The sequence below is a fragment of the Papaver somniferum genome, chromosome 6, assembly GCF_003573695.1.
Source record: "Papaver somniferum cultivar HN1 chromosome 6, ASM357369v1, whole genome shotgun sequence".
NCBI classification, from domain to species: domain Eukaryota; kingdom Viridiplantae; phylum Streptophyta; class Magnoliopsida; order Ranunculales; family Papaveraceae; genus Papaver; species Papaver somniferum.
In genome coordinates this window covers 26,530,377-26,540,117 of record NC_039363.1, presented here as the reverse complement: position 1 = coordinate 26,540,117, position 9,741 = coordinate 26,530,377, and the positions used below count along the sequence as shown (strand labels likewise).

The following is a 9,741-nucleotide window of genomic DNA, read 5'->3' as shown; positions in this document are numbered from 1 at the left end:
AACAAAAATCAAGCTCTAAACAAGCAATGGGTCTTTCCAATTCAATTAAATTGGCTATTAGATTGATGAAAATCCCCCCAAATATCTTTGCCCATTGTTGTTGATTAATTTTTGTTTAATATTTTTTGAAATAAAAAAGTTTCTCTTATAGACAGTCTGATGTTGGACGATCAGATGTCGATTTCGATTGGTGGTTTGATTCTTAAGAGAAGGCTGTAGCAAAAAGGTAAACAAAAATGCAAGCAATTTTTAAATGGGATCCAAATGAATACACTGCCATCGATTCAAGTTGTTGTGGTAACAGCGAAACATATATATCTTCAAGCTCGTTGCATGAACGTACCAATCTTTTTTTTCTTTCCCCAGAAAGACGTGTATATATGGAGTTAAAATATTCTTGGTTTCCAGTAAGAAGCACTTGATTCCGGGTTTCTTATTAAATCATTAGTATAAGTGATGATTTGGAGTTTAGGGCTTCACGGTATGTTGGCTGTTGCTGATAATAACATACGATTTCGCTTTTGATTTTATTCCCTTGAGTTTCTGATTCAACAATTATACCGCAGGTTAACTTACGATCTTACATAACTTAGGTTAATAAATGCGGTTAAGACAGAGGGCATTCTCGGAAAAAAAATTAAAAATTGATTCGGTATACAAATTGACCTAGTTAGGAATACGATTTTGGCACCCTCGAATCCGTTTTTGCTCACCCTTAAAGAAAAATCAATTTTATTGACTTTGTAAAAATACCTCCAGGTACCACGTCATAAGAACCGACTTTCCTCCTCGCGGATTAACAATTTTTCTCCTCCATCTTTCCCTTTTACCCCCTCCCTCATTCATCTCATCTTCTTCTTCAGTTCTTCCTCCTCCTCCTCCACTTCTCTCGTACGAAGAAAAGCTTCAGAACTTGGGTTAAAAATTCCTCGTAATGAAAGAGCCAAGTAATGAAGATCTCTTCGATCAATTCTTTGATGCTCCAGATGAATTTTCCTTCTCTGATTGTATCAAAGATATTGAATCAGAACTAGTAGAGTCTGTTGGATCATCAATTATCTCCGAGGTTGAATTCAAAGAAGGTAAAGCTAATGAGAGTGTAAGCAAAAAACCAAATACCCTAAGACCTTCTTTTCCCGATGGATTAAGACGTAGATCACCATCGTTTGAACTAGGTAAAAAAATAGGTAGTAATTTTGCTGAGGATTTGAATTCTAGATCTCCTGTAGTTTCTGAAATTGTCGAGGTTTCTGAAGAAAAAATCATTCCTAGAGTGAAAAAAAATAATATTAAGGAGAAGAAGAAGAAGGCACGTGAAGTATCTGATCCTTCTGAAATAAGCTCAGATAAAACTATTAAAGACAATGGTGAAAGCAAAAGGAATCAAGAGAATTCTGTTGTTACTTCGGAAAATGAGAATTCTTCATTAGTAAATTTAAATGAATCTTCATCATCAAGTATGTTGGTGTTTATGGCGGAATTGGTTATTAAGGCAATTAGCTTTCAACTTAATTTATGTTATAGTTTTTTCACTTTTCCAATTTGGTTATTGTATTGTTCTTTTTTGCTTACAACTAATCCCATTAGAACTATAAAAGATGGAAAAGAATATGTTACACAGAAATTATTTAGAATATGGAGTGTTTCATGTGAGTTTGTTTCTCCAATTTTGTCTGAACAATTGAAGGGAAACAAATCATTCGGGAAGTTTTTAGGAAAGTTTGGTTGGGGATTTTTCTGGTCGGTTTACGTTTGTACGATATTGTTTGGTTTATTGGTATCCGGATTTGTGATTGGTGGTATATTAATGAGATATTTGGTTGAGGAACCATTTCAGTTCACTGGAGTTTTGAACTTTGATTATACCAAGCCGAAACCTGTCGCCTTAGTACCTCTGATGTCATGTCCTAGTGCTTCTTGCGGTTTGAACTGCGAAGAAAAACCCGAGTCTGGAAGGTTCATCGGTTCACGAGCTATCCCTCCTAATCACAAACTGCAGCTCACTGTATCGTTAACACTGCCGGAGTCGGATTACAATAAGAAGCTTGGGGTCTTCCAGGTATGTTGTTCGTAGATTTCTTTCGGTTTATTGTGCTGTTTTCTGCTAGGATTTTCATTACTTTGTTCTTGTTATGTGGGTTTGACTTTCCAATTGTTTGAACTTGTGATAGTTGAAATGAGTTGTTATGTTCTGGCATATTACTGCCCACTTGTCCTTTTCCTCAAATTCATGTCAGCGTCACCACATATGTTCTCATTTTTGTAGTGTGAATTTGTAGCTATTTCTCAAATTGGTGTGTCCAACTGTATACATGTTTCTCTGGTCCCGCAGATTATGACCACAGTAGTTTGGTTTTCTGCAGTTTGGGTTCGTAGTTGGTTTTATCTATTACATGACCAGAGAAAAATTGGCGTTAAGCAAAAGTGTAGTAGGCATCTACGTGTTGACAGAATGTTATTGTCTTCGTCTGGAGTTAGATAGCCCATTAAGAACAGTATCCCAAATTATTTATAATGGTCTTGGACCTGGTGAGATCTATGAGAGGTCTTGTAAGAGAGAAATGATAGGTCTCTATAGTGGACGAGTTCAATAAACCTAATAATATACGTTTTCTTTCTATATATATATATATATATTAACACATCGCTTATGGGAAAGGGTTATGCTGTTCTATCTGCTAAGCTTTATGAGTATCAATGATGATATAATAGGGTTGTTTCTGTGGTATTCTCAATACTTTCTTGATAACTTTGGCACTGTCTTTAGCTTGAGTAGTATATCAATGAGAACTATGAAATTCAAACATCTGACTGGCCGGACATGCTAGTCTAATTCTAAAATTTAGGTTCAGAGTTTATTTGATGGATAGCTGCAATAGGGTACAATATTGGAGATGGTCCAATTATTTATTTTTCTAATCTCTCATAATGTTCGTGTACTTATACGAACTTTGGCGCTGTCTTTAGCTTGAGTAGTATATCAATGAGAACTATGAAATCCAAACATCTGACAGGCTAAACATGCTAGTCTAATTCTAAAATTTAGGTTCAGAGTTTATTTGATGGATAGCTGCAGTAGGGTACAATATTGGAGATGGTCCGCTTATTTCTTTTTCTAATCTCTCATAATTTCATGTACTTGTACGAACTTCCTTTTATGCATATTCATATAATATTTTGTACAAATAATTTCTTATCTGGAACCTTTTTTCTTTTTTTTTTTTATTTCCTGAAGGTGAGGTTGGAGATTTTATCTGCAAGTGGTAGAGTCACGGACAGTTCTAGACATACAAGCATGCTGCGATACAAAAGCCAGCTTATTACATATCTAGAGACCTTTCTTAAGAGTGCTTCTCTGCTTGCTGGCTATTCATCAGAAGAACAAGTTCTTAAACTAAAAATGAGAGGCTTTACTGAGGGGTATGACCCAACCTCATGCATAAGAGTGATCCTTGAACAACGAGCCGAATATAGACCTGGTGCTGGTGTACCAGAAATTTATGGTGCCTCTTTGGTGCTAGAGTCTGAGCTCCCTATACTTAAGAGGATCATTTGGCATTGGAAGAAAACGATATTGATCTGGATCAGTATGGTGTTGTTTCTAATGCAGTTTCTGATGATCTTAGTTTGCTGTAGACCTATTATTATTCCAAGGATAAGGCCAAGGTGTGGTTCTGCTAACAACAATGGTTGTCGAAATAATCGAGCCCAGACTCGAGCCAGTTAAGACCAGAGGTTCCAGGTGATCGGAACTTGGATATGACATTGGTGGAACGTAAGTTAGTTTGAGACTTCAAGGGGTAATCAAATTTTCGTAATGTGGGACGACATCTGGTATGTAACCTAACTTGATATTTTCAATTTGAAACCGTATCAAAATTGTTATATAACTTAGGCATAAGCCCCGTTTGGGATTGCTTTTTTTTTTCTATCAAAAGCACTTTGTAACAAACCTGTAACAAACTTTTACCAAAAATTATGTTTGGTAAAAAAATTTCAAAGTGCTTTTGGAGAGAAGCACTTCCATTTTAGGCCTGCTTTTAAAAGCTACTCACCACTAGCTTTTAAAAAATGGAAAAGCAGAAGCTGTGGACCCACATAATTTGATTTAATTAATTCTCTATTTTAACCTTGTATTTTATTATAAAGCCAAATTATACCCTAGAATATTGTACAATTATCACTATATTTCTAACTTCTATTTTATTCTTCTATTTTTTTTATTTTAATTTTGAAATATTAAAAGTTAATTACAATAATAATGACAAATTATTTAGGAAAAAATTTTACAATAATATTAATAATATTTTTTAAGCAAACCATAATCATAATTTTTATAATAATAATAATAATTTATTATGATTACGGTGTATTTATAAAGACATGTCTATTTTCGTCATTAGCTACATCACCAGTACTTTGAAATACCAACTTACCAAACATAATTTACAGTTTGTTAATTCACATCGCTTTTTAAATTATTGTTTACCAAACGTCATCCCTTTTTATTTTCACAGCAACGCACAGCACAGCACAACAGAAAAGCGCTTTTCTAAAACGCACAACAATACCAAACTAGGCTATAGACCAAAGCCATGTAATGCTTTCAGGAGGGAAGCTTTCAAACTGCATGTGTCTGAATATACCATACTGTAGCACCTAGTTTCAGTATATCAGAATTTTTTAGCAAAGCCATGTAATGCTTTAAGGAGGGAAGCTTGTGAACTGCATATGTCTGAATGTACCATAATGTAGCACCTCGTTTCAGTGTATCAGAATTTTTTTAGGAGGCCGAAAACAGTTCCTCCTGTCATTTTAACGTCTCACCTATACTACTAAAAGTTCGTTCCGGAAGATCCCACTTGGACATCCTTACCATCTGTACTAAAATTTTATAAACACAATAATTCAGTGTTGACCTCCATATGCATCTGGCTAGAATTATTTAGTTTGTGGAGCACTGGAGCCATCATTTAATAATTGTATAATATAAATGATATCTGATGTTCATTGCCTTAAGAAAGTTGCTTCATAAGACAATAGTGATTGTAAAGCAAGGAAACTGAGAAAGATAATGATAATAGTGAACCCTTCTTGATATGCAAACTGGAATGTTTGTCATTACATATAGGCATCATTCACCTAACTTATGACACCAACTGTTTCATAGTATCATAAACAATAATACACTCTAGGGAACTGTATAGTGCCTTCAGATTGTCTCAACTTTTTATTGAGAGCACATCTAGGTTTGGGACGTATGGAAAATGATCCCAGGAAAAACAAAGCAGTGATAAGAAGAAAAAGGACAATTAACCTGTAATAATGACACAGGTGGCTTGAGTATTTTTCTCACTCTATGTAGAAAATGTTTTTTTTTTTTCATTCACAGGTCTAGTTCAGACCTTGTCTAATGTGTACCAGCGGCTGAATAGTTTTACAAAGAGAAGAATACTACGCACCTTGGTCTTTCGATAATTGGTGAACCTTGAATAAAGCTTGCAGGTGTAACCTGTCACTCGGGTCTTTTCCATTCTAATTCTTGTTACCAATAATCCTTTTTGAGTTGGGCGTGCTCTTTTGATGGAAAGGTTTTCACGAACTGTGAAGGACATTCCATAATTGGTGAGCTTTTGTGCAGATTAAAAAGCTTAGTCAGCTTAATTAGTTATAGCTGAGTTACTTGGGAAGCACAATTGGTTCCAGATCTGAATTTATTTGATCATCTTCTTCAATGTTGCCAGTTTCCTGATCTGCATCATCTGTAGTATTTTCCTGGTGTGCATCATTGACAATATGGCAGTCAATTTTTTGTTATCCCACTGGTGCTAACTGTCATTTGAACATGAGCTCTTTAGATTTTGAAAGATCATCTAGGGTGTAGTAGAGCGGGTCTCAACAAACTCTTGCAATGATCAATATCAAGCTAATTGTTGAAGATTCCTTGCCATGGAGTCGTGAGGAGAGGTATCTTATTTTCTGAGACCATTGCGTATTTATCACTTTTAGGCTTCTTTTAGGCTTTTGAAAATCTTAGTGGAGTGACACCGCCTTTCCATATAGTTTCGAGGATTATTAGAAGATAATCTAAAGATTCTAAATTCATTCCTCATTTGGAGAAAGAGACATCTTAACTTCATCGAGGGAGCTGCAAATGATGATATCTTTTCTAAGCTGAATACAGAATACAATTTGCTGCACTGAGTGTTCTAGATTTGGTACCCTCTTTATAGAGGCGGATGTGAATAACTTGGTATATTTTGCAATTATTTATCTTCAACGGTTTCAGTTTGTCGATGTATCTACTGGTATTTGTCTATGGAAAATTTCTTTTAGTTTCTGCAACAAGTCTTTCACAGTAATGATTCTTTTCTCCCGTTAGGCTCATGTTCCATGTACATTGCACTTTTCCACATGAAAGCACTTTATGTTTTAAAGTCCCACCACTTGAAACAAGCTGGCAACATTCAACAGGTTCATTTTTCGAGCTCTATCTTTTCTACTGTTTCCAGCAGCACTTCAATCGAATGGGAAACTGCGCGTGATGCACTTAAGAATACAGAAACTGTTCCATAACCTAAAGCATTCTCTTGTACTATGACCCAGATATATCAAATGGATTACTCCTTCATGCTTCCGATTGTCTGATTATTTGCAAATTTTTCGAGGTGCAGGGTAGTCAAGAAAGGTGGTGATGCAACTTCAGCTAATTTAGTACCAGTTCCATTTCCCCGTCCTTTTGGCTTGCTGAAGGTTCTTGCCATATTCAGGTTTTTAACTGGATAAAGCCTGATATGTTGCTTAGAGCTGGATTTTCTTACAAATTTAATAACCTAAGATTAGTTAGTTCTCTCTTCATGTAATCTATCTAAACTGCGACATTCTAGTCCAGAGTAATACTGAGTTTCTTCAATTTTTCAGTTAGAGATATATCTGTGAACTCATTTGATTCACAGTAGTTAAGAGGCAAAGGGTCGCGGTATTAAGAAGGAATGCCAATGATGAAGGCAGTGAGAAACTACCCAGAAACTACTCGGCATGCTTAGATCGATTACATAGGTATTAAGAAGGAATGCCAATGATGAAAGCAGTGAGGAACTACCCAGAAACTACCCGTCGTGCTTAGATCGATAACATAGGTGATCGCGTCCTTTTGGAAAAACTTACCCCGAAACTGCTATCGATAACATAGGTATTAAGAAGGAATGCCAATGATGAAGGCAGTGAGGAACTACCCAGAAACTACCCGTCGTGCTTAGATCGATAACATAGGTGATCGCGTCCTTTTGGAAAAACTTACCCCGAAACTGCTTTGGTATGTTTATTCCCCAAGCTTACCTCGAACTGCTTTGATATGTTTATTCCCGTGCAGTGAACTGCTTTGATATGTTTATTCCCGTCCAGCGAAGAGCGTCGTGGAAGTTCCAGGAGGACTGGGTATGGAAGTACACTGATTTCATTTTGCATCAGTGATCTTAGCCGTAAGCATTGCCAGTTTCTTAAATCAACTTCTGCTTTTACAGATTTAATCGTTCCCATCCATTGATTTTTTTTTTTTTTGGTAAACAGAGAACCTTTTCATTAATTAATGGAAATTTAGGTTACTATAAGTTTAAGATTGAAAATAAGAAAATACAAAATAACAAGAAGATATCAAAAAAGTACTATACTGAGAAATCCTACAAGAGAATGAGAAGGATTTACCGGAGTAAGAAAAATACAGTATGAATAAAAACCGATTGAATTAGAGGAAGAATGATTTTTCTTGAAATTAAATTCCAACCATTTGGTTTGTTTTTCTTTTTAAAGAAGATGTGCTCCCAAAACAGGAGTAATTTGTTCAAATCTCTTGTAAGTAGTTATGGAGCTTCCGTTGTCAAAGAAACCATCGGTGAAGGTTCTGTCGCCGGATAAGTTGATGACGAAGATTCCGATCAAGATTTCATTGGCGGAGACAGCGAGGATGAAGATTTCGTCGTTAGAAGGGATAACTATTGACCTTAAAACTCAATCCAATAACCGAAAACCGTCATTATTGCGAAGATAAACCTCACTTCCCAAGCCAAAAAGATCGTGGTCTATTCCCCCACTTCCCACTCACGTTCTCTATTGAATGGGTGGGTATCCCTGCGGGACGAAATTCAAACGGCAATGGTTGGCCGTTTTGAAAAAGTGCAAAACGGACAACACCATTATATGTTATTCACCTTTAGAATGAATAGTCACTGTCCGTTCCTGTGGAACGGGTAGTCATCAGCTGTTTTGGAGTTTTTTGAACGGCAAGCCAAAGACCGTTCCTTGACCTTTTTTGGTCTACACTTCGTTAACACATCTTTTAGATTCTAGACTCTATTAACCAAACATTATTAACACTTCCTTCACACTTGACCGAGTAAACATTTCTGGAGCTTCGTGAACATAGATTTGTTTCTTTTTTTTTTTTTGTGGTGTTTGGGTCAACATGTTTAAGGCAATCTAGTCAATGGTGTTTTACTAAAACCTTATAATGATAACTCTTATTTAGATTGATATTTGTAAAGTTAAGTCAGAATTACTAATTTTATTGAACTCAAGTAGGATGCATAAATAATTTCATTAATTTCAAATATTGTGGCCTGATAGTACACTGATGAATAACTGAATTTTAAACCTAGCTCACTTTCGCAGGTATCATGACTGAACTTAGCTGGTGTAGTAAGCTTTTAAACCACAAGGTATCCATAACGGCCGAGTTTTGTCTTTGAAGGGTTTACCAGAGCTTTACCCACAAAACCTTTATTGTCGGTGCAGTGGTACTAATCTTCATCACTGTATTGAGGAGGATTACGTGGTGGTTGTACAATGTCAAGTTCCGGGGATGCATTTTTCTCCCAAAACCATGAAAATGGAAGCATGAACTGAACCCTGGTCGAGTTCTCTGTCTGTTTTGAGGAGAAATTATAAAACGGGCAATGATTACACGATTCATTTCATTTTGACTGGTCAAGACAAACAAACGATTAACGAGTATCGATTCCAGTGAAAACGGTTGATGGCTATCCGTTTTGTGAAGAATGGTTGATGGCTAACCGTTTTTAATTTCCTGGGAACGGCTAACCATTATCTGTCCTCTACTTATTTCGGGAATTACCCCTGGGCCTAGGCTTTTCCTAAGCTGACGTGTAAACGCGATTGAAAATGACTTGGGAAGAACTATAAAACTCAGTCTAATGGTGTAGATAAGTAGAAACATAATAAAAAATAAGTTAAAACTACTAACTAACCTAACCAGTTGTATCACCAGCTTTATCTTTGAGGTCCATTTTGGATCAGATCTGAACAGAGAAGGGTTGTTGTTGGTGATTTTGTTGAAGAAAAAGGAGAGGTGAGAGAGAAAGAGAGGGAGAGAGAGATGATAACTCAGTCAATTCACATCTTATATTACAACAATGTAAAGGATTTTTTTTTGTGGAAGTCACATGAAAAAGATACCTCATCAAATCTCTCAAAATTCTCTTCAAATCTAAATGAACTCTCTCAATATATTGATCACAACCGCCACCACCACCACACTTCCGTAACCAGCATCAACACCACCACCCTTGCTACTATCACCACAACTATTCACATGAGTTGAGTTTCTTGCGCTTATTTCCTAAAATACGAGTATTCATATGAGTTGAGCTTTTTGGGCCTATAAAAACACTGTCCTTACTCCCTAACAAGATTCCTTGAGAGTTGAGACTTATTGCACCTAAATAT

The 9,741-nt window shown here is 36.1% G+C and overlaps 1 protein-coding gene across 6 annotated transcripts; it reads left to right on the top strand.

Annotated features, from left to right (window-relative positions):
* The first annotated feature begins 811 nt into the window (after positions 1-811).
* LOC113287200 (seipin-2-like) lies at positions 812-6,962 on the top strand. Of its 6 annotated transcripts, none has more exons than XR_003329851.1 (4): positions 812-1,920; positions 1,963-2,059; positions 3,236-3,834; positions 5,393-6,341. XR_003329851.1 is itself a non-coding variant. In XM_026535884.1 (2 exons), exons 1-2 carry the CDS (start codon positions 935-937, stop codon positions 3,725-3,727), a joined length of 1,617 nt encoding a protein of 538 aa, XP_026391669.1. In that variant the 5' UTR covers positions 813-934; the 3' UTR covers positions 3,728-4,212. The 6 variants fall into 6 exon arrangements, 1 of the variants encoding a protein (XP_026391669.1); XR_003329849.1 differs by adding an exon at positions 6,675-6,962 and having other exon boundaries at positions 813-2,059; positions 5,393-5,625; XR_003329850.1 differs by lacking the exon at positions 5,393-6,341 and adding an exon at positions 6,675-6,961 and having other exon boundaries at positions 813-2,059.
* The last annotated feature ends 2,779 nt before the right edge of the window (positions 6,963-9,741 follow it).